Source organism: Hippopotamus amphibius, chromosome 2 (assembly GCF_030028045.1).
Source record: "Hippopotamus amphibius kiboko isolate mHipAmp2 chromosome 2, mHipAmp2.hap2, whole genome shotgun sequence".
NCBI classification, from domain to species: Eukaryota; Metazoa; Chordata; class Mammalia; order Artiodactyla; family Hippopotamidae; genus Hippopotamus; species Hippopotamus amphibius.
In genome coordinates, this window is record NC_080187.1 from 162,028,641 (window position 1) to 162,053,726 (window position 25,086).

At 36.6% G+C, this 25,086-nt stretch overlaps 2 protein-coding genes across 2 annotated transcripts in view; both read left to right on the plus strand.

The window, feature by feature from the left end:
* The window catches only part of BAZ1A (bromodomain adjacent to zinc finger domain 1A), an 83,375-nt gene extending 70,394 nt beyond the window's left edge, over positions 1-12,981 (plus strand). Inside the window, exons 21-27 of the mRNA XM_057720864.1 lie at positions 499-647; positions 5,972-6,219; positions 6,312-6,538; positions 8,388-8,857; positions 9,894-10,036; positions 11,469-11,556; positions 11,997-12,981. Of these exons, the coding sequence (XP_057576847.1) occupies positions 499-647; positions 5,972-6,219; positions 6,312-6,538; positions 8,388-8,857; positions 9,894-10,036; positions 11,469-11,556; positions 11,997-12,193 (1,522 nt within the window). The 3' untranslated portion in view covers positions 12,194-12,981. The remainder of the gene's footprint in view (positions 1-498; positions 648-5,971; positions 6,220-6,311; positions 6,539-8,387; positions 8,858-9,893; positions 10,037-11,468; positions 11,557-11,996) is intronic.
* Positions 12,982-21,345: 8,364 nt separating this feature from the next.
* On the plus strand, positions 21,346-21,971 carry LOC130845314 (cell division control protein 42 homolog). The gene has a single exon (XM_057722336.1). The coding sequence runs from the start codon at positions 21,396-21,398 to the stop codon at positions 21,969-21,971; it is 576 nt and encodes a 191-aa protein (XP_057578319.1). The 5' UTR covers positions 21,346-21,395.
* Positions 21,972-25,086: the final 3,115 nt, after the last annotated feature.

Consider the following 25,086-nt stretch of genomic DNA (forward strand, 5'->3'; position numbering starts at 1 on the left):
GAGGATATGAGACTGGGGGGCAAGACATTATACCAAAGGCTTTGAGTGAATGAGCTTGTACTTTTAAATGATTGTTTTAGCTGCAGCATGGAGATTTATTGCAAACGGAGTAAGATTGGAGGCAAAGGGACTAGTTAGTTAGGAGGCAGCTATAAGTAAAAGTTGAAGCACGAGAAATAGAGATAGGCTCCCTTAGATACTTATCCCTTAAAGCCCATCACAGTATCACCTCTCTGAAACCTTTCCCCTAAGCCTTGTCTCATCTACCTCCCCTCCTCTCGATATTTACTCTTGTAACGTCCTTAAATGACTTGATAGTTAGCTTAGCTCTTGATGCATGTTTTTATCCCCCTTTCCTACTAGCTTATGAGAACTCCTAGAGATTGAGGAAACTATTTCTCACACAGATATAAGTAAACATTTGGATGAATAAGTGGACTCAAGTTTCACCTAGTAGTGTTTTTAAGTACTATAAACTCTTCAATGTTTTAATTGTAGACTTTTGGGCATAAAAACAGAATCTCCAAGTACTGTCTCAACTAATGCAAGTACACCACAGTCAGTGAGCAACGTGGTTCATTATCTTGCAATGGCACTTTTTCAAATAGAGCAGGGCATTGAACGGCGTTTTCTCAAAGCTCCACTTGGTAAGTATTTGTTTTTAATTCAAAATATTGGTTATATTTTAAATGTTTTTGAATTGCCCTTTAATTGATAGGACTTTATTGGCTGACATAATAAAATTGATTGACTAATTTGAAAATTTCGAGATTGCATTTTCATTTTAAAATATAAGTTCTTTCAGGTGAGATTTATTTTTTTAATAATACTTAATACTTTAAAAAAATTTATTCTAGGTATTCATTCATTTTAATGAATGTTTATTTCTGTCAATCTCTTCTTTTATGAATGTTTCTTCCAAAGAAAGATTACCAAATCCTGTGACTAGCCAAACCCTGTTGTTGGCATTTAAAACAGAACATTTAAGAAGCTACTTAAATGTCCCCCGTTAGGGGTATAGTTAAACATGTGAATCACTCACCTGAGCACTGTCTATGAAGTGCTAAACCAGAAATACCAAGTGTTAAAGGATACACAGATGAGGAAATGCTCTATAATTTATGGTTAAGATGACAGAAATAATGCTATCAGAAATGTGTTTCAGCAATTATGAAATTAATATGCTTTTAGGGACTAAGCTAGGAACATAATCATTATGTCTTTAGGAAAATACATGTTTTAAGTTCCAAATCAATTTTCCTGTCATAACTGCCTCTACTTCCCTGTGGCCTTTCTGAAAATTTGGATTAATTTACAATTCATCATATTGAGATAGTTTATATCTCAATAGTAGGGTACTAGAAGAAACATTTTTTTTTAGCCATATCTTTTTGGTCTCATACTGAGAGAGCAACTTGAGTAGACGAAAATTCTTTGAAAATGACATCAATGTTACTTTGCTGAGTAGTAAGAACAAAATTTTCATAAATAGATGGTGGTATCAGAGCAATTTTGGAACATGAATATGTTTGTAAAATGTCTTTTATTAAACTCTTTATTGGAGTATACTGGCTTTACACTGTTGTGCCAGTTTTTGCTGTACAACAGAATGAATTAGCTGTATTTATACATATATCCCCATATCCCCAAAATGTCTCTTTTTAAATTGAAGGATTTGTGGCTAGTATCTCATTGTTCTAATAAGCCTATCTATATTTTTATATTTTTTATAAATTGATAATTCCACCATGAGCTTAAGAACTCACTTTTCACATCGAAAGTAGGACTTGTAAGAAATAAAATGCATATCACAGAGCTGTTCAAGTTTGTATTTGTTGTATCACTGCTATTTCATCTTCAGTATTTCTTAATATTTTCTGTGTCCAAATCAAATTATATGTACAAGGAATCTCTGTATTGTTTCTTATAAATACATGTGGGTTTACAGTTACTTCAATTAAAAGTTATTTGTGAGTCACAGAGCTCTTGTAAATGTAAGATGTTATTATTACTCATTAATTCTGTGATTCCAAAAAGAGTGAGGGATAAAATGCAGTTCTGCTGATTTTTCCACTTCTGAAATTGCCATCAATTAAAGTTATTGATAAGTTGGGGGGATCAAATTAATTATTTAGTGAGTTTTTATTTTCATCAGTACATTTTATTAAATATTTAGACAAAGGGAAAAAGTTAACACTGTGTTGCAACTTACATCTAAGTTATGTAAAAGCAAAGAACTATAGTGTTCCTTGTGCTTGTTTGTATACAGCAGTGTTAGAACATTCATTTCCTCTTGAGACATAGAAACAGTTTTAATTTGGGATCTTAAAAAATAAATGAGACAAGTTCAGCTTACCTTACTTTCGTTGTCATTGTTGGTCAGTCAGATGTTGGTCATGTGTAATATGGATGTTACCATCTACCATTGCTGCCTCAAAGTTAATAGAAGAACTGGTGTCTGTTACTCTTTATGTTTAAGAGTTTGAGTGGTCTGTTTCGCATGAGACAGCAGGAAATGGAGGTGCCTCTAGGCTTTTAAGGTAGTCTAAATATTTGGAGCAAGGTAATCAAAAATATCCTTAATCCAGGAAAGAAAAGGCAGTTCCACTTTGTGAATGTTTGAGATAGAATATATATTAAAATTCTCCATTCTCTTGATAATTTTTCAACATAGCAAATTAACTGTAGTAGGAATTTTCCCAGTTTAGCTTCAGAAATTATTTCATTTTCTTGAGAAAGCAAGTAAGAAATAAAATTTATATTTATGCTCCACCTTCTCAAATATGTTGCTCTTATTCTAGTGATCAATCACATTTTTTAACTTGGGGAACATAATCATATTTCAATTAATGATTTTAGGTAAGATGTGAGAATTATTTGTTTAGATTGATAATTTAATCATTTATATAAAGTCGTGCTTATGGTTAAACCCTTAAGCTATGGGAAAAAAATTGTCTAACTGTATCAATTTGAAATTAGGTAACACAGAAATTAATAAAGATCAAAAGGGAGATAGAAAACAAAAGGACAAGAAAAAGAGAGAGGAAGATCAGTCTAGTGAGAGAGATGGTAAATTTTTAACTTTTTAAAGAATTTTGTACTTCTAAAGAATTATGATTTTACTTTCTTTATAGCTGAATACTGGTTTACGTATTTAGCTTTTGAAAGAAAAACCTTGAATTTGGTTTTTTGGAAGAGAGTGGGGTTGGGGGCAATAACGTCTTCCTGACATTTTTCTTTCTACATTTCATACCTCAGCTAATCAAACTCTTTTAAGCTGGTATATAAAAAATTGACATTGTTGAACCTTAGTATTCTTAATTATTAGTTAAAAGAATGAGCAGCTATGGAATGTATGTTTACTTATTTTACATATAGTGTTTATTCACAGTAATTTTTTTTTTTTTCCTTTTGGGATCTTCCTGGAGCGGGGATCGAACCCGTGTCCCCTGCATTGGCAGGCGGATTCTCAACCACTGCGCCACCTAGGAAGCCCACAGTTTTTTTTCCTTTACTAGCATAGGGAGAATTATGGAGTAGATGTTACTGTTTTATCTCCTAGAGAAGCCTACATGGCATGGTGACATGGATTACTGTATAGTGGCAGTTAATGGTATAAAATCTCCCAGTGTGATATTATTTTAGAATATTTAAAATGGATAGGATTAGGTGGAATAAAAATTAGTCCTTGAGCTACCAGTGGTTTAATTTTCTTAAAGCACCTCTTTGATCAAAACCCATAGTGTTTGAGTTAAGAACCATTCAAGCTGACTTTCAAGGTTCCAAAGGTTCTTCATAATTTTTCTTCCATTCTTCCACATTGGCCTTTGCAACCTTATTTTGTGCCATTACCAGTAAGAATGCGCTCTCTTTTATCCAGAAAGATTTCTTCAAGATCTTTGAACTCGCAATTCTCGTTGCCTTCTTCCTTGGAGGTCCCACTCAGACCGGAACTTTTTATGAAGGCTTATATTAGAAAATCAAGATAAATAGAAAGCTCAAAATGAGAGGGTGGAAATAAATCAAACGGACTGTATTATTGAATTTATATCACTCTTTGCTAATATTTGTCTTTAGCTTTGTCTAAAGAGTCCATTTTTTCCCTCTCTCATTGAATTATAAATCTCAATTATTTTTAGAGGTCCAGATGCTTTTTCAAACAGGTTGATCATTTACTCATACTTTCAAATGTTTATTTCTTAAGGCATATTAAACATAGTTATTTTGTATTGTGTCTAAAGCTGTGTCTTATGTCTTTATGGGTCAAATTCTGCAAGCTCTCGCTTATAGTGTTTTGTTTCCACATGTGCCTTGTGGGGTTTGACTCTTAACGCTCATTCCTCAGAACCTAATCTGTGGAAATTTCTTCAGAGAGAGTTTGCAAAGATTTGCCCTTGTTTCTGCCATTTATTTGAGATTACAACCAACCCTGGACCACTTTTATACTTTGTGGTCCCTGTTTCCACGCTGACGCTTACAGGTGTAGCTTTTTGGGGTCCTAACTTTTAAGAGAGGACTCACCACATTGAGTGGGCCCTAGATTTCATGTCCTGTCTCTCCCTCCCTGCCCAACAGTCAAACAAAAGTTCAAGATCCACTAGTGTTTGGCAGGTCTCTTGTTTTATGACTTCAACTCATTGTGTGTATCTTCACCCTCCTAGCTATATTAAAATTTTCTTAAGGGCAGGGACAATAGAATAGATTTGTTTCATATCTTCTAAGGTGCTGCATATTGGAGGAACAATATGGTGGAGGAATAATGATAGCAACAATAGCTTTTACCTCATGACAGTTTACATGTCTCCTGTGCATTATCTCATTTAATCTTCCCAACAGCTCTCAGAGGTATAAATTAGCCACATATTATTGCTGAGGCACCTGAGGCATGAGGGGTTAAGTAACTTGCCCAGGCTCACATTGGGGAGCTAGTACTCACCTCAAGGCAGACTGACTCCATTGCTTACATTCTCTTAATTATTGCACCCATGAGGTTTTATTCGAGGATAATAGTAGAAAATATGGCATGATAGGACCAAACTGTGTGTAGAGTCTTATATATCTTGCAGAATTTTAACACAATATGGTAGGCCCTTTATAATTAAGTATAATGTCTTAGGAAAACCAAGATAGTTGCAGTATTGAAGATCAAATGAAGGTGGATATCACATGCCAATGTAAAATGATAGACTAGCTAGATTAATGGCATCCAATTAAATGATTCTTAATAGATTCAAATGTGTGTATAAAAATTGGTGCTGGAAGTTCTTTTTAAGGGGGTATAAACTTTTTTTAAATTTACCTTATTTTAAAAGTAATATTTTCTTAGATATAGAAGACAGTATAGTTGGCATGTATGCATAATTGGTGTTTTTAATAACAGCTTTATTGAGATATTTCACATATATAAATTTCACCCTTTTAAATTGTACAATTCAGTGGTTTTTAGTATATTCGCAATTGTACAGTTATTCATCACTATCTAATTTTAGAACATTTTCATTAGCCCCAAAGGAAATCTCAAATATGATTTATACTTAACTTAGCAGTCCATCTTTTATCTGAAAATGAGGCAGTAACGTTCTTGATTCACATGAATAGTAGCTGACTTGTAATCGTGTATAACCAGCTTTCTAAATGAGATCAGGTTTTGATACAAAGAACTAGATTACTAGATTAAGAACACATTGCCCGAGTTATTTTTCTCTAACTATTGAAATCCCCAAGAATTTGGTTTATAGATTTAAGTAATTCCTTACAGCATAAACAAGATGTGGCTCAGCAAATTTTCTTTAACATGAAGTTTTTGTTTTTAATATCAACATGATCTTTTTGTGAAGTATTAGGAGAGAAGAACTGTAAATTCTAACCTATTTACAGAAGAACTGTAAATTCTAACACTACCAGGAAAATAGTTCTAGGAGACGTCTAGGATTTGCCTAGGAAGTTTAATCACTTTCCCTTTTCATTTAAGATGCCAGTGACAGTGGGCGTTCTTATAAAACAGTCCTGGACCGTTGGAGAGAGTCTCTCCTTTCTTCTGCCAGTCTATCCCAAGTCTTTCTTCATCTCTCCACCTTGGATCGCAGTGTGATATGGTCTAAATCTATACTGAACGCCCGTTGCAAGATATGCCGAAAGAAGGGTGATGCTGAAAACATGGTACTTTGTGATGGTTGTGATAGGGGTCATCATACCTACTGTGTTCGACCAAAGCTCAAGGTATTTTTTACTTCTTTTACTTCTCAGATTAGAATTGAGACATTGAGATTTTGAGTGACAGATAATTAATGATCATCTATATGATTTATCAGACAGTGCCTGAAGGAGATTGGTTTTGTCCAGAGTGTCGGCCAAAGCAGCGTTCTAGAAGACTCTCCTCTAGACAGAGACCATCCTTGGAAAGTGATGACGAGATGGAAGGTAGTATGGAAGGTGAGGATGATGAAGTTGATGATGGTGATGAAGAGGGTCAAAGTGAGGAGGAGGAGTATGAGATAGAACAAGATGGAGATGATTCTCAAGAAGAGGAAGAAGTCAGGTAAGTCCCAACATGAAATAAAATGAGAGTTCGTAAGTCTTAACTAGACAGTCTCTTGACTTTTCAAATACAAAGGAATGGTTGGGGCCCATTATTTATTTATTTATTTATTTAATTGGCTGTGTTGGGTCTTTTTTGCTGTGCGTGGGCTTTCTTTTAGTTGCGGTAAGTGAGGGCTACTCTTTGTTGTGGTGCGCAGGCTCCTCATTGCCGTGGCTTCTCTTGTTGCGGAGCATGGGCTCTAGGCACGTGGCCTTCAGTAGTTGCAGCACATGGGCTCAATAGTTGTGGCTCACGGGCTCTAAAACGCAGGCTCAATAGTTGTGGCTCACGGGCTTAGTTGCTCCGCGGCATGTGGGATCTTCCTGGGGCAGAGATCGAATCCATGTCCCCTGCGTTGGCAGGCAGATTCTCAACCACTGCGCGACCTAAGAAGCCCATGGGGCCCATAATTTTTTTAAGAAAACTAGTGTGCAATATAACCTCATAAAAGTTCCCCTTGCTTTTTATGTATTATCAACATATGAAATTATTCTCAAGGGAGTATAGTCCCTGTGTGAACTTAGCCAGATCATAAAATCAAGTATGAGTTTAAGCTTGGATAGAATGTGAATTCAGAGCCGCATCAAGGTTGATATTATTTTATTTTTTGCCTAAAGCAGCAAATAAGCAGTCCAGAGGATATTCATGAAACACAGATGAATGTAGCTCCTGATGCCTCTTTTGCTTTCTCGAGGAGTTATACCCAAATGTTGGTGATCTTAGCAACCTACAGAGAGAGAGAGAGAGAGAGAAGTGCCAGGAAGCACATTGTACTTTTATACTCCTACCACATCAGCACCTAGAAACAACTCATATACTACTGTATAGCCAATATTCTGCAACTTAGCTCTCTGTGTCACCCAGGCCTAATGAATGAATTTGGTTATTCCTGCTGTGGCAGCACTGGGGCAATCTCCCCTTATTTGTCCGTAAGAACTCCCCCTCTTTTTAACATTTAAACTCTCTTCTTGTGGAATCAAGAAAGTGAATGTGAAGCAAGGGCAGTACAAAAGGCTGCAGTCTGAGGAGGATGAGTAGAGGGAGCTACCCCGTCTACTTTAAACAAGTTGTTCAATAGCTCCAGCTAGCAGGAGCCATTTTCCCTGTAGCTTGTAATGGCAGTATTGTGTTAAACATAAAGATGATAAAAAAAACCTGGAAAATTCTTGTAAATATTTTAAGTAAACTGGAAGTTCAGTTATGTAGGGAAGTGGACATAAGGAGACTTAATGGAGTTGTATCATCCTTGTCTACAACTTAAAGGCAATTAAAAGGTTGATTCTAGTTTTGTATCTTACAGTAAGAATCACAAGATGGCAAAGAGATTCTTGGCTTCGTGTTGAGGAGCAGTAGGTTTAAGGCCTAGTTTTGTGGGATCCATTGGCCAAAACTGTAGGTTACCTCAGTGTCAATAGTGATGAAAAGTGAGTCTCCTGTGGCATAAAGAGACAAAATATTTGCCTTTTAAGTTTTTCAACATGATTAAGTCCATGTATTTGGTTCTCCTGAGGATTTTATTACAGTTTATCATAACTTAGGATTTGATTTTCATGATGATGTTCTGGAGTTACCAGGAAATTATTAAACATTCTCTTTGTATTACAAAGAAATACATGAAAGCACATTTTAGATTTCCGTGAAGAGTTTGCTGATTCTGAGTTTAGAGAACTGAGTACAGGATAAGTCTCCGTAACACAGAAGTTACGATTGTAGAACTCATTGTCTGAACAGTAGAACAAGGGGGATGGAAGTAATCATACATTCGTCATTGCTCTGTACAGTAATTGTTTTCTAACACTATTCATAGCCCACCAAAACGAGGACGACCACAAGTTAGATTACCAATTAAAACAAGAGGGAGACTTAGCTCTTCTTTCTCAAGTCGTGGCCAACGACAAGATCCTGGAAGATATACTTCAAGGAGTCAGCAGAGTACACCGAAAACAGCTGTTTCTTCTAGAACTACTGGTAGAAGCCTAAGAAAGATAAAATCTGCTCCTCCCACAGAAACTAAATCTTTAAGAATTGCCAGTCGTTCTACTCGCCAGAGTCATGGCGCACTGCAAGCAGATGTATTCGTGGAACTACTTAGTCCTCGTAGAAAACGCAGAGGCAGGAAAAGTGCTAATAACACACCAGAAAATAGTCCCAACTTTCCTAACTTCAGAGTCATTGCCGCAAAATCAAGTGAGCAGTCAAGATCTCTAAATGTTGCTTCAAAACTTTCTCTCCAAGATAGCGAATCCAAAAGAAGAGGCAGGAAAAGACAATCTACAGGTATGAAGAAGTCTAATTTAAGCTATTCTTACATAAGAAAATTGAGTAATTTGGGAAGATTGAATGTTGAGATACTTTGTATCACTTTTGAAAGGCTGTCACTGTATAGAGTTACTAGGGAGCAACCTAACCTGACACACAATGTTCAGGGAAGGTGCAGCTATTCAGGAAATAAAGGTAAACTACATTACTAGTATTTCTACTAGTGTAGCAAGGTAGTTGTAAGAATTTTCAAACAGTGTTCTGTGTTTATTGGAGAGATTTGGTCAACACTTGAACAGCGTCGGTATATCACATCATAACATTTCATTCTTTTCCACCTTTGCTTCCTTCAAAACACACATCCTCATTATCCCCTAGACAAGCTACACTGGGTAATTTGATAAGGTTCCCACCTGACATACTGAATTTGGGGGCAGGGGAGAGTTGGGAACAGTAATATTGTTAGGGAGTGATCATCAGCTATCTTTTTGATTCTGATAATTGTTTTTTTAATATATATATTATATAAATTGTTTATATATTAGGTATGTTTATATTATATAAATTGTTTGTAATATTTATCCATGTAACAGTCTCTTTACCCATTTATCTCTTTAATCCTGTCCTCTTTTTTTCTTTAATGTCAGTAGTAGTAGTAGTAGCAGTAGTAGTAGTAAAACTGATATTTCAAAAAAATGAAATTAAATGTAAAAAATGCTACTTCTGTTCTTTGAAGAATTTTAGACAGTTTGTATTGCATTATTCAAACACATGACAGGATTAAGGAATTCATTGGTGAAAGAATGAAACATAATGCAGTCACCAGGTTGTCAGGTTTGGGTGGGGAGAAGTATCAGATAACTTTGCACCAAGATCTGATTTAGCTTTTCCTATCCCCTTATGTGTTTCTCTCTTTCCCAATCCTGAACCCCAAGCTATTTGGAAAATAGTATGCCTATAAAGTGTCGATTTTCTGTTTGAATGCCCTGTTTATCTTATGGTGATCAAATATTTTGTTTTGTCATCACCTAAAATGAATTAATTATTTATTCAGAATCATCTCCTATGACACTTAATCGAAGGAGTTCAGGTCGACAGGGAGGAGTTCATGAATTGTCTGCTTTTGAGCAACTGGTTGTGGAATTGGTACGGCATGATGACAGCTGGCCTTTTTTGAAACTTGTTTCTAAAATCCAGGTAATATTACTAGACTTTATAAAATGTATCCGTCGTGTATATTATCTGATTTAGTCTGCATGGCAACTTTGAGGTAGTCAAAATACTTGTTTAGTCACTGTCTACTTAAAAAACAAAACTTGGAAAGTTTGTTCCTATACTGAAAAAAAGTTAGTATAGTCTCTTCTGTCCCTTCTAGTCCTGTGACTGATTGTTATAAATGATGACAGTGTGTTGAAATAACCTCACTGTTTTTATTCTGTGTAATGAATATGAATAGAGTTGATTCAACTGAGTACCATTATTGGTATTTCTATTATATAAAACAGTGTTTCTTAAACTTTAACATACACCAGAATCAACGGAGGGCTTGTTAAACACAGCTAACTGGGCCCCACCCCAGAGTTCTTGATTCACTAGGTCTGGGATGATGCCCAACCATGTGCATTACTGACAGGTTCCCAAGTGATGCTGATGGTGCTGGTCCTGGGACCACATTTTTAGAAACATTGATGTAAAAGATGGGTATTCCTAAATAACAGAGATGGCATAACCTAACTAAGGGATTTGAGATGGTGCTGTGGTTATTTATATATAGGTATGGCAGGATACGATGTGCCATAGCAGAGATAGGACAGTGTTAGTTATACTACAAGTTAGAATGGTGTTTCAGAAGTAGAGAAGAAAAGGAGATTGATTTGAGCATTTCAGGGGGAGGGAATAGCAGGAATTAGGAAGTTTTTTTTATGGAATAACGTGTATGATCCTGGTCACTGAAGAAAGATGGAATTTCAACAGTGAGAAATGGAATAAGGACATTTTAGGAAGGGGACAATAAATTAAAGATCTAGAAATGAGCATGTGGGAAGGATGGATAGTTCAAATGGAGCAGAGGATGTGTTAGGCTCAGACACAGCTAGATTGTAAAGGGCCTCATTTGTCAGTGTCAGGTGAAGGTTTCTGAATGAAAAAAAGTGACATCATCAGAATTCTACTTTGAGATTTCTAGATCCAGAATGTGAAGGATTAATTAACATTGAATAGCGTCTTATAAAAATTAACTCTCAGTTGGACTGTAACTTATTTTTCCTGAGTAGTTTTGTGCTGAATTAAGTTTTGTTACATACATTTTATTCTTTATTACAAATGCAGTCATGCTCATTACAAAAAATTTTTTTAATAGTTATACATGTATCTAGAGAGAGAGACAGACAGAGAAAGGAAGAGAACCCACAAGCAAACCCATCATCTATTTTTCCACAATACATTGTTAACACTTTTTATGGTATCAAATAAGCTTTTACAACATTATTATGACTGAAATGTATTATATAATTTTAATAGAATAATAGTATTCAGAGGTTAATATTCAGTTGCTTTTAAGTGCAAAATTTGCATATATTTGACTACAATAAATTTTCTATAGGAGAGATATATTTGAATTATTTTACAGGTCCCAGACTATTATGACATCATCAAAAAGCCCATTGCCTTAAATATAATTCGTGAAAAAGTGAACAAATGTGAATATAAACTAGCATGTGAGTAACTTATGTTTTTCTGTGATAATTACTTTTCTTTAAGGAAGTAGAGGCTGTTTTTCTTTTTATTTAAATGGTATAAAAGTAATTGAGTAGATGGCATCCCAAGAAATCCCTAAAATGCTTATATATGCATATATGGAAATGAAAGATGAATGGGGATTGAATGAATTAAAGATGTTTTATAGAATCTGATCTTAACAGATGTTCTTTATAATTATATAAAATACATCTAATTAAATTGTATAATTTTCCATAAAACATTTTTTAAGGTATTTGTAAGCAATTTTAAGCTTCAGACCTGCCACTTTGTTTCAGAGTCTTCAGTTTCCAAAGAAAAAAGTGAACTTCCATTTTCTTAATGACATTTGCAGATATGATACAAAGATTGTATTTATAATTTACTTTCATTCTAATCTCATTTGGTTTTTTCATTCTAGCTGAGTTTATCGATGATATTGAGTTAATGTTTTCGAACTGCTTTGAGTACAACCCTCGTAACACAAGTGAAGCAAAAGCTGGAACTAGGCTTCAAGCATTTTTTCATATTCAGGCTCAAAAACTTGGACTCCACGTCACACCTGGGAACGTGGATCAAGTTAGCACACCACCGGCTGCAAAAAAGTCACGAATCTAATTTTGTCCTTCTAAAGGATATATTTGAAGAAAACAAATTGTTCATGAAAATGGGACATTAAATCATGCTCTAAAGCAGACATATATGTATAAAGCAATAACAACCGATTGACCACACTGAAGTGTGGCCTGCACTATATTCTCAACTTTAATATTAAGCACTCAGGAGAATGTAGGAAAGATTTCCTTTGCTACAATTTTGTTCAGTATCTAATAAGTTTGATAGATGTATTGGCTGCAGTACTGGTTTACAGAGGTTTTTGTACATTTTGAGATCATTCATGTGTCCCAATATCTCAGAAAATATTTTTTCACCTATGATTTATTTTGTCATTGACTTTTTTTTATAAGTGTGATAATAAGGGAGATTTATCTATGCAGATAAATCTTCCATTATAGCACAGTTTAGAAAAAAATGCGTACGTCTAAGAATTGTTTAATGAGCACATTCTCTCAACACTACACATGAATGAATCCAATTTTATATCCTTGAAGTGCTGTACCAGTGCTGGCTGGAGGTATTGAGTCTGAGTTTATTAACTAGATATTTATTTAGCATTCAAAGTAATTTGTGAATTTGTTTTGTATTTATAAAATTTGTACCTGGAAAATGTTCTTTAATTTTTTAAACATTTTATTGTGTTTTTGTTTTATTTCTCTAACTTCCTTAATGATCAATCAATAAAAAGTAACACCCTCCCTTTTCCCTGGCAGTTCTTTCAGTTTTACGGAACTGTATTGTAAGTTTCTATGTACAACTTTTTAAGTGTACAAATAAAATGATACATTTTTTTCAAGTATTCTGAATTTCTGGAATTTTTTACAAATCAGAATTGGACTTATACATGTGATAAGTACAGACCATAGGAACCAATGTTTTATTGTACCCGAGTCTCTGTAGCAGTGATTTGCATCTTCTTCTGCCCAAACCTTTGAGGAGTAAGATACCTCCTGTCAGTAACAGTAACATTGTATGGCAGGGATTCTCTTTAGAAAGAGAAAACATAGGAGCTCCTATGGAAAACATAGGAGCCTCAATTTTGGGGGAGTTGCTGTTCCTTTTTAGGATGCAGAGGTCCGGTATCCTCTGTAGGGGTTCTGGGGAGTCAGGAGAGATCCATCCCTCTATTTTCTCATCTAAAATCCTGAGGATTTAACTAGGTTCATTTGTTTGGGAAGTTACCCCTCTTTGCTTTCATTTCTTTTTCATATACTCTGAGATGATCAATTCCCTGGCTTTTTTACATGAATATGTTCATATCTGTAACCATTGGTAAATTTGCAATCATTTCATATGCCAATAACCAAATTTCTTAGAAAGTTTTACTTAATAGCATTTAAGGGAATTCCCTAGCAGTCCAGTGGTTAGGACTCCGAGCTTCCACCACGGAGGGCACAGGTTTGATCCTTGGTTGGGGAACTAAGATCCCATAAGCTACAAGCCATGTGGCCAAAAAGAAGGGGAAAAAACACATTTAAATATTCAAAAGAGAATTCTAAAATATAATTACATTTTAATAGTAAATTATCTGATTACTTAATATTCTTCATTCTTTAATAACAAGTAACTTTTATCTTTGTTTTTCTTATAGACAAACACAAAGAAGGGATCATTTCTGATCAACTAATTGTTGAATTATTCAGTCTGAAAGTCAGTCTTAAAACATGCAATTTATCTTATATGTTGCCTTTCTCAGACTCAGTTAAAATAGGACATTGCCTTTTGGTGGGGGGTTGGGGGGAACACAGCTTGCAGGATCTCAGTTCCCTAACCAGGAGCTGAACCCAGGCCACGGCAGTGAAAGTCCAGAATCCTAACCACTAGGCAACCAGGGAACTCCCAGGACATTGCCTTTTAACCTCCCAGCCAGATTGTCTTATATACAAAAAGCAGCATTTACTCCCATGCATATCTTCAGTAATTGTAATTTTATACAACAAAGTTAACACACGAGGATGTATGGTAATGGCTGAGACTGTCACATTGATATATCAAGAAGCAGCATTATTTGACTTTTATTTTGCTTTTATGTTTTTAATCAAAGAGACAGGACAGCATAATGAAACAAGTAGAACGAAAACATGATTGAGAAAACTTAAGTCCAAGACAGTGAAGGAGACATTTCAGTCAGTTGGATACTTCTTACCCAGTTCAGATGAATTATATTTCTGACAGCACTTGATTTGTAATTCCAACAGAGTGCCAGAAGGGAAAGAAATTAACACATCCTGCTACATACCAAGCCCATTAACATAAAAGATTTTTATCCTTTATATCTAATAACAATGGGAAATGTTTTTTTATGTTAAATAAGGCAATTGGTTTTGTTGTTGTTGTTATTCTCTCTACTTTTCAAATGAGGTTCAGATAGATTTTGTTTTTCTAAGTACTTGCCTGAGATCACAGAGTAAATGACACCAGACTGTCAACGTTCCATCTTTCTGGTACCCTAGGGTGCCTCCAAGAAGATGAGAAATAGGGAGATTTATCTTTGTGAACAATATAAAAGGGTGGACAAAAGGGAAACTAGAGAATGTATATATATGTGCATTCATGTCAGATAATAACCTACACCGCATTTTTTGGAGCAATATTCATTGTAAACACATGATTCTTTTCCTCTTTTATTTGTAGTTTCTCAGGATCTCTGTCCTCATATTCTTTAGTCATGTGCTCAGACTACGTACTGAAGGGTGCATGGGTATCGGAAAAGCTGCTGTCTTCCAAACTTTGGATTTACTTACCATGTATTTTGGCTACAGGGTCCTTATTAATATATAAGCATATGCAGAAACGTGTGAGAAGCAGAAATTTAATACCTATACCAAGCTTTGAAGGTAGCAGTTCTTGCAGTATTGTTCATTCTCTCATTTGTTTGCTGTTTTTTTCCAGTGTTAGAATATTTTAAAATGTTAGACATTTTCTTGAGAGCAAAGGAGATATGGTGAGTTACACATATGGGCACGCTGTTTGATTTCAGAAAAATGGGCAGAAAGATTGTACCTAAAATACAAATTCCACATTAGCCTTTATACTCACTGCTGAAGAGAACTTGTAGTATTAAGTAAAGATATCAAAACAAACCTCTAGAAGAAATACGCAGGAACATCAGTGTAAAAGTAATTTAATGGTATATAAATGATTGAGCAACTCTTTATAATCTTTCTATTCATTCTTTTCCTCAGTTAAATTTTTGTCTTGGGAACCAGCAACTCTTCCTATGAGAGAAATTTGAGAAAATCTATTCAGAGTGTTGATGGATAAGTCTCTGTAAAATTTAAGGTTGTGATTTAAGCCTTTGATTTGGTCACTATTGGAGGTGTATTACTTTTTTCCCCAGTAAAATGAAAAATTTACTTCTTCTAGATATAAAATTAACTAATGGTCATTGTCCAAAAAAGTAGAAAACAATAGATATATGAGAAATAAATTTGGTGTATAATTTTTCAGATTATTTTCTTCAGCAAAAATGGGATCATGGTATACGCACCAATTTTAAGCAGTTTTTTTCACTTAGCGGAATACATTGTGATACCTATATTCATTTGTGTGCTATATTCCACTGTGTCTAGGACTCACCTCATTTCGAACCGTTCTCTCAGATGCCCCAGTCCTGCATTTATTTAACCAGCTGGTCATTTTCATGTATGTAACTGCTTCTGTAATCAGATCATTAAAAGTGATCTCATGATCAGAAGAGTAACAAACTAAAAATTGGATAATGGGGCAGTGTAGCATTTCTACAGCTAATAAACATTTAATTTTAAATATTTTCCTGCCTCCGCTTCTTGTGGTATTTCTTCTTTTGCCTGATCCCATGTACTTTTCACTGTTCAGTCCCCACAGTCCTCTAGGACAGGGCTTAGCAAACTTTCTACAAAGGTCCAGGTAGGAAATATTTAAGGCTTTGACAGCCATCTACCGGTGACATAACTATTCAACTCTGTCACTGTAGCACAAAAGTAGCCAGAGATACACATAAACTGATGTGTGGCTGTATTACAGTAAAACTATATTTGCAAAAACAAGTGGTGGGCCAGATTTGGCTTGCAGGCTGTAGTTTGCTAATCCCTGATCTGGAATGAATAATAATACATAGAGACAATTTAAACAAAGGTGTTTGACAAATAGGAAGAACTCCTAATTCCTTTCACTGGTCCTTGCTCTAGCCTCTCCTTAAGTCGAGGTTGACCGGTACTCTCAGCCTTGCTTGTCTTTTTTTTTTTTTTTTGGGGGGGGGTACACCAGGTTCAATCATCTGTTTCCATACACACATCCCCGTACTTCCTCCCTTCTTGCTTGTCTTTTAATCCAGCTGTATATGTGTAGTCCCTGAGCAGTTGTATACAGTCCCATGGTGAAACCTAGCAACTACCCTATGCTAGACCTCTGCTTCCACTCATGAGGGAGGAATTGGTACAGGATTTGACATCCTGTTGTAAACAACTAGGAAACTAAAAATATATCAACAAACTTTTCATACATTGGATAATAGGAAGTGTAGGACTGTTGCAGGAAGGGGGACTCCTCCCGGGGCCCAAGAGCCGGCTCTCGTCTAACACTTGGAAATGAACTGTTCGAGGAGACGCACGTGCTAACAAAGCAAGAGACTTTATTGAGAAGGGGTGGCCGGGCGGAGAGCAAGAGGGTAAGGGGACCCAGGAGGACTGCTCTGTCACATGGCTCACAGTCTCAGGTTTTATGGTAATGGGGTTGGTTTCCGGGTTGTCTCTGGCCAATCACTCTCACTCAAGGTCCTCCCTGATGGTGTGCACATGGCTCAGCCAAGATGGATTCCAGCAAGAAGGATTCTGGGAGGTTGGTAGGACATATGGACTGGGGTCTTTTTTCTCCTTTTGACCTTTCCGGAATTCTTCCTATTGATGGTAGCTTGTTAATTCCACGTTCCTTACCAGGACCTCCTGTGGTAAGATAACTCATGCAAGTGGTTACTATCGGTCAGGGCCAGGGTGGGTGGTTTCTGTCAGTGGTTCTCCTAACAGGACTGTTATTTCTGCAACATCTCCCTATCACTAGCGCAATCTTCCTAAGTAACAAAACTAAGCAACTCAATTTCTTATTTACAAATTTTCTTTGCTCATTACCTACAATGGGATTTGCTTGGCCTGCACAACCTGTCACCATTCTGTCAGCCTCATCTGTCACTTCCCACCACATCATCTATGTACTGGTTCCTGTCACATTGGACTCTTGTTTCTCAGGCATTAGGACTCTTCTAAGCTTCATCCTTTTCACTTGCTGTGTCTTCCACCTGAAATGTCTTTCAACTACCACTTCACCAGCAGGAAGCAGATAACCTAAAAACTTGTTCAGAACACCTAGAACAGAGTTTCTGTTTGGATGATGAAAACTTCTATAAATGGTTAGTCATGATGATTGCATGACAATATGAATGTACTTCATGCCACTGAATTGTATATTTTTTTTTTTTATAAATTTATTTACTTATTTTATTGGCCGTGTTGGGTCTTTTTTGGCTGTGCGGGGGCTTTCTTTTTAGTTGCGGTGAGTGGGGGCTACTCTTCGTTGCGGAGCGCGGGCTCCTCATTGCCATGGCTTCTCTTGTTGTGGAGCATGGGCTCTAGGCGCATGGGCTTCAGTAGTTGCAGCACATGGGCTCAGTGGTTGTGGCTCACGGGCTCTAAAGTGCAGGCTCAATAGTTGTGGCACAGGGGCTTAGTTGCTCCTCAGCATGTGGGATCTTCCTGGAGCAGGGATCGAACCCGTGTCCCCTGCATCGGCAGGCAGATTCTCAACCACTGCGCCACCTAGGAAGCCCCTGAATTGTATATTTTAAAATGGTTAAAATGGGAAGTTTTATGTTGTATATGTTTTACCACAATAACTTTTTAAACACCTAGAAATGCTAACTAAAACACAGCAAGCATATGTTTAAATTCATAGCTGAGTTCACAAGTTGAAAAAACATTCTGGCAGTGACATGAACTGAAGCTGCAGCTGTACCAGGGTGGATGGGCAGCAACTCAAGGAGAGCTGATGGTCTAGGGGCCTGGGTTATAAAACTTACATGGAGTGGGAGGAAGAGGATATGGGGATATATGTATAAATACAGCTGATTCACTTTGGTGTACCTCAAAAGCTGGTACAAGAGTGTAAAGCAATTATATTCCAATAAAGAGCTTAAAAACAAAAACAAAAACAAAATTTACATGGAGATAAGGCCTAGGGCTCATTAAAATCAGAGTTGGACTGAAAACACATATAAAGCAAAAACCCTCATAGGATTATGCCTTCATTAAAAATGTAAACTGGAGACCCACCTCCTAGAGTAATGGAATAAAAAAACAAAAATAAATAAGTGGGACCTAATGAAACTTAAAAAACTTTTGCACACCAAAGGAAACTATAAGCAAGACAAAAAGACAATCCTCAGAATAGGAGAAAATATTTGCAAATGAATCAACAGACAAAGAATTAATCTCCAAAATATACAAGCAGCTCATGCAGCTTAATACCAAAAAAGCAAATAACTCAATCCACAAATGAGCAAAAGACCTAAATAGACATTTCTACAAAGAAGACATGCAGATGGCTAACAAACACATGAAAAGATGCTCAACATTACTAATCATTAGAGAAATGCAAGTCAAAGCCACAATGAGGTATCACCTCACACCAGTCAGAATGGCCATCATCAAAAAGTCCAAAAACAATAAATGCTGGAGAGGATGTGTGGAGAAAAGGGAACCTCCTGCACTGTTGGTGGGAATGGAAGTTGGTACAGCCACTATGGAAAACAGTTTCGAGGTTCCTTAAAAAACTAAAAATGGAACTACCACATGATCCAGTAATCCCACTCCTGGGCATATAACCAGAGAAAACGATAATCCAAAAAGAAATATGTACCATAATGTTCATTGCAGCACTATTTACAATAGCCAGGACATGGAAACAACCTAAATGCCCAACAACAGATGAATGGATAAAGAAGATGTGGCATATATATACAATGGAATATTACTCAGCCATAAAAAAGAGTGAAATTGAGTTAACTGTAATGAGGTGGGTAGACCTAGGGTCTGTCATACAGAGCGAAGTAAGCCAGAAAGAGAAAAACAAATACTGTATGCTAACTCATATATATATAGAATCTAAAAAAATGGTACTGATGAACCCAGTGATAGGGCAAGAATAAAGATGCAGATGTAGAGAATAGATTTGAGGACACGGGGGTGGGGGGGGTAGCAAGAGGAAGCTGGGACGAAATGCGAGAGTAGCATTGACATATATACACTACCAACTGTAAAATAGCTAGTGGGAAGTTGCGGCATAACATAGGGAGATAAACTCAATGATGGGTGATGACTTAGAGGGCCAGGGTAGGGAAGGTGGGAGGGAGTCACGGGAGGGAGGTGACATGGGGATATATGTATAAATACAGCTGATTCACTTTGATGTACCTTAAAAACTGGCACAACAGGGTAAAGCAATTATATTCCAATAAAGAGCTTTATAAAAACATACAATGCATACATATTGATATTCATGATTTTATATATACTACTGATTTACCTTGCCCAAGGGTCATCTCCATAGCATCTATATTCTCCATGGCAACTTTCTACATACTTTCCTATCAATTCTAATATCACTTCTTTGTTTTTGTTAATGGGAGTATAGTTGATTTACAGTGTTTCAGGTGTACAGCAAAGTGATTCAGTAATGTATATATATATAAAGTTAAAGGAAATGAAAAAAAAAGCAACTAGTAGAACAACTAGGCAGAAAATCGGCAAGGATATAGAGCTAAACAACATCATCAACAAATAGGATTTAATCAACATTCATAGCACACTCCACCCAATAACAGTGGAATACACATTCTTTTCATGTACCAACAGAACATATACCAAGATAGACCATATCCTGGCCCATAAAACAAACCTTAACAAATTTAAAAGAACTGAAATTATATAGAGTGTGTTCTGTGACCCCTATGGGATCAAACTAGAAATCAACACTGGAAACATGACAACATCTCCAAACACTTGGAAACTCAAGAATATGCTTCTAAATAATCTATAGGTCAAAAGGAAGTATTGAGATGTTGGGGAAGCTACTAGAGTAGTCTTGTTCAGGCCTCAGAGACAGAAGCAGGCCTCTGACAGACCTGTGACCTTGCCTGGACTGCGTGCTTGCTTACACACCTAACAAGTGCTGCCAGCAAGGCAAGTGGCGCTTATGATAAGAACGGGAGTGGGTCTTGGAATTTCTTGAACCCTGGGGACCTGGCTAGTCCCCCCGGGTCTGGAGAATCTTGTGACTCACATGGCGAAAACAACAATATTGTTAATGTAAACCCAGAGCTACATTTTTGCACACAAACTGATGATATCAGTTTACGGCCTGGAATTATAAGCAGAAGCCCCCAGGACTCCAATTTGAAGTCTCACGTGTGAAGTGGACACACTGCCCGGGACCCTTCCCAGTTGGGACTCCAGTTTGCTGTCACTCAGGACTTCCCAGTGCTGTTTGGATCTGGATGTAGGTGCTTCCTCAATCGGTGATGTATGAGTCTCTGTCTTTATTATTCTTTCTTAGTTAATTATTCTCTTAATTAGTATACTGTGATCTTTGTTAATTTAATACATTCTCTCTAAATTCTTGCTTAACTGAGTGTAGAGTGGTTATTTTGCCTGCAAATCCTACGAACCTTGAAACCGAAAGTAAGGCTTTCAGCAAAACACGAGAGAAGTGGAAAAAAAAAAAAAAGAGTTGTACAGAATGAAAATGAAAAAAAAATGACATATCAAGATCTATGGGACACAGCTAAAGCAGATCTAAGAGGGAAATTTATAGCACTAAATGCATCCATTAGGAAAGAGGAAAAGTCTCAGGTTAATAATTTAAGCTCTTGGGCTTCCTAGGTGGCGCAGTGGTTAAGAATCCGCCTGCCAATGCAGAGGTCACGGGTGCGATCCCAGCTCCAGGAAGATCCCACATGCCGCGGAGCAACTAAGCCCGTGTGCCCAAAAAAAAAAATTAAAAAATAAAATAATAATTTAAGCTCTCACCTCAATATCCTAGAAAAAGAAGCCTTTGGGGACTAGTCATACCTGAAGTGCCTAACAAAAACAGAGTGCTGCCAATGCCCCGGCGGAGGAGCTGAGGTCATCATCAAATTTGAAATATTTGAAGTGGATACAAAACTGTTTCCGCAATGCAGACAATTAAGTGCGTTGTTGTGGGTAATGGTGCTGTTAGTAAAACATGTCTCCTGATATCCTACACAACAAACAAATTTCCATCTGAGTATGTACCGACTGTTTTTGACAACTATGCAGTCACAGTTATGATTGGTGGAGAGCCATACACTCTTGGACTTTTTGATACTGCATGGCAAGAGGATTATGACAGATTACGACCATTGAGTTATCCACAAACAGATGTATTTCCAGTTTGTTTTTCAGTGGTCTCTCTATCCTCATTCGAAAATGTGAAAGAAAAGTGGGTGCCTGAGATAACTCACCACTGTCCAAAGACTCCTTTCTTGCTTGTTGGGACCCAAAGTGATCTCAGAGATGACCCCTCTACTATTGAGAAACTTGCCAAGAATAAACAGAAGCCTATCACTCCAGAGACTGCTGAAGAACTGGCCCGTGACCTGAAGGCTGTAAAGTATGTGAAGTGTTCTGCACTCACACAGAAAGGCCTAAAGAATGTATCTAACGAAGCAATATTGGCTGCCCTGGAGCCTCCAGAACCGAAGAAGAGCTGCAGGTGTGTTCTGCTATGAGCGCCTCTCCAGAGCCCTTTCTGCACAGCTGGTGTTGGCATCATACGAAAAGCAATATTTAAATCAAACTAAAGATTAAAAATTAAAATTCGTTTTTGCACCTGCACCTACCCACAGACACCCGTGTGAGACAAGGCCCATAGGTATGGCCCCATTCCCCCTCTCAATACCAGTTAATTTTGAGTAATTGTGTATTGTCAGAAAAGTGATCAGTACTAGTTTTTGTTTTGTTGTTTCAAAAAAATTATTAGTTTTTTGTTTGTTTAAAAGCAAAGCATGCTTGTGATGACTCTGTAACAGACTAATTTGGGTTCTTGAAGCTGTTCCTGGGTTCCACTCTGGAGAGTGATCTGGGATATCTAGTGGGGTTTTTTTGTTTTGTTTTTTCTTTTTCTTTTTTTCCTTTTTTTTGGGGGGGGGGGCGGGGGAGTGTGTGGGGGATTTGTTTTTATTTAGTCATTTTTTAAAATTCATTAACCATTGGACAGCCTTTAAGGGGAGGAGGACGGATTGATTCCACATTCCACTTCCTAGATCTAGTTTAGAAAACATGTTCCCCACCTGGTGCTCTTAGGAAGGAGTCTAGTAAATGCCTCAGTTAATAATATACTCCTTTTTGAAAGTTGCCTTTTCTCTCCACCGTTGAGTAGGTCCAGTATTTGATGAAACTCATGCAAGTGGGTGGAACCTGTCTTGCACCTCCTCTTTTCTAGGATGCACTATATTTGTGACTGTGACTCTCAAGGAGATTTGTTTACCATTTGCTGATTTTTTTTGAAGTTGATTTCTGACTTCTTTCACTGATAAATGAAGAAAAGTATTGCACCTTTTGAAATACACCAAATGGATCAAGTACGTAATTAAAAAACATTTTTTTCCCTGTCACAAAAAAAAAAAAAATCAAATATAAAACTATTCTGGATGAACTATGCCTCAACCCAGGCTACAGAATATTGCCACAGATAAAGCTCCAGTGAAAATGAACTCACAGGGGACTTCCCTGGTGGTCCAGTGCCTAAGACTCCATGCTCCCAATTCAGGGGGCCATGGTTTGACCCCTGGTCAGGGAACTAAATTCCATATGCATGCCAAAATTGAGTTCACATGCTGCAACTAAAGATTGTGCATGCTGCAACAAAGATCCTGCATGCCACAACTAAGACCTGGTGCAGCCAAACAAATAAATATAAAAAAGAAAGAAAGAAAGAAAGAAATAGAAAAGAAAAAGAAAGAAAAGAAAATGAACTACTCAGTCCAAAATTACACAATATACATAAGTGTTCACTGAGAGGCAATGTGGTGTGACAGACATAGTGTAGGCTTTCAATTCAACTATATGAGGGTTTAAAATTTAGCTGTCTAATCAACATAACTGCTCTTATCATCAGTTTTCTCATCTCTAACATGAGTATAACACAATATGCTTCACAGTACTTTTGTGAGGATTAAATGAGAAAAAACATGCAAAAACTCCTCACAACTTTTAATTTTTGTATTTAAATGAATTCCTCTTAGAATTTAGTCGCAGAAAAAAACTTTCTCCTTACAAACTTTATGCTTCTTCTTATTAACTAATTAGAGATATTTAACTCAAGGACTTTCCCTTTTCCCTCACCACCAGGAAAAGTAAGGCTAAACATTATTGTTTTATCAGCCTTGTGCCTTTTTTAAAATTGAAATATAGTTTACTGATAAGGAAGTGCAATATCTCAACCCTGTGTCTTTTAAGCAACTTTATAAACTTTTTTTATTTTTTGGAATAATTTTCAGTGTAAATAAACAAATGGATGGAACTACCCCTATAGTCATTTTCTCATTGTTTCAGATTCTACCCTACCCCTGAACTTTATTCAACTATTCCATTTTGTGTTATTCTTCCATGTTCATCCCAAGCTTGCAAGTTTCCATCTGAAGGGTTAAAAAGCAATACGATTCAGAATGATTCAGTCTGCAACACTATGGTAGCAAAAGACTAACACTTTCAAAGTTCTTGGATGCTGATGCTAGTCTATGGATCAAATGATAAGAAATATACTGGTGACATAAGCTCATCAATGAAGTATTTTTGCCTTTCTCAGGGCAAAATGGAAGCTTCAGAGACAGTCGAGTATTTGATATTCTCTATCTCATTTTATAATGGCGCTTATTTGGGATTGTTAAAAGTTGAGAATTGGTAGAAATGAGAATGTCTCCTAAGTCTCAAGTATCTATTCTGAATTGAAAGGACAGATAAGCAGATATAAGCAGAATGTACCTTTTTGAACACTTGTATGTCTGCTTGAAGGACAGTCACTGAATTCTCTGCTTAGTTTACCATTACAGTTAGTAATGTGTTGGTTAAGCCTTTCTGTAGAAAGAACTGGGCCAATAAAGTACCAGGCACGTAGTGGATACTCAATAAAATAGCATGGCTGTTAAATCTGCAGGAAAGAAAGGCAAGAGATGTGTTGCTGGGTCATATTACAACAGCATATTTAACTTGAGATCTCCTGGATCTCAGTAAGGCTGTGCAGTCTCGTTTTATTTCAGGGGAAGAAAAAAAATTCTTGTTTAAGCCGTATTCTTCTTTCCTAATACTCTTCCTCCATTTCAACACAGTTCTTTTTCTCGCTAAAGTCTAAACAATAATAATATCAGAGTCTGTAAAATACTGTATTTAATTTACCGAGTGCCATAACAATGCCATCTCTTAGGGCAAACAAAGATAAAGGGTCCACCAGTCCAGATCATTTCTTGACAATTTCTTGGAGGGAAATGAGCAAACTACAAATCAAAAGAACATCTGGAAATCCATGCTATATAATATAAGCAAGAAATCTGTAACTAAAGCAACTTATGAGTTGATGGACTCTTTCTGAACAACATGGCTACATCTGGTAGAATCAGCGAAAGTGTGCTGAGGGTTCACATGTGTTAGAAATGGTTAAGAATCTGCCTGGGATACCAAATTGTACACTCTAAATATATGCAGTTTATTGTATGTTAACTGTATCTCAATAATAAAAAAAAAATTCCAGTATTGTTTTGGACATCATAAGTCTAAAGGCTAATAACTAAAGATGATATAAATATATCTTAGTGTAGCAAATTAATACTTAATTAGACACGTAGCTGG

Bases quoted from the DNA above. Each gene is read 5' to 3' on its own strand.
- LOC130845314 (XM_057722336.1), top strand. From the start codon at position 21,396: ATGCAGACAATTAAGTGCGTTGTTGTGGGTAATGGTGCTGTTAGTAAA.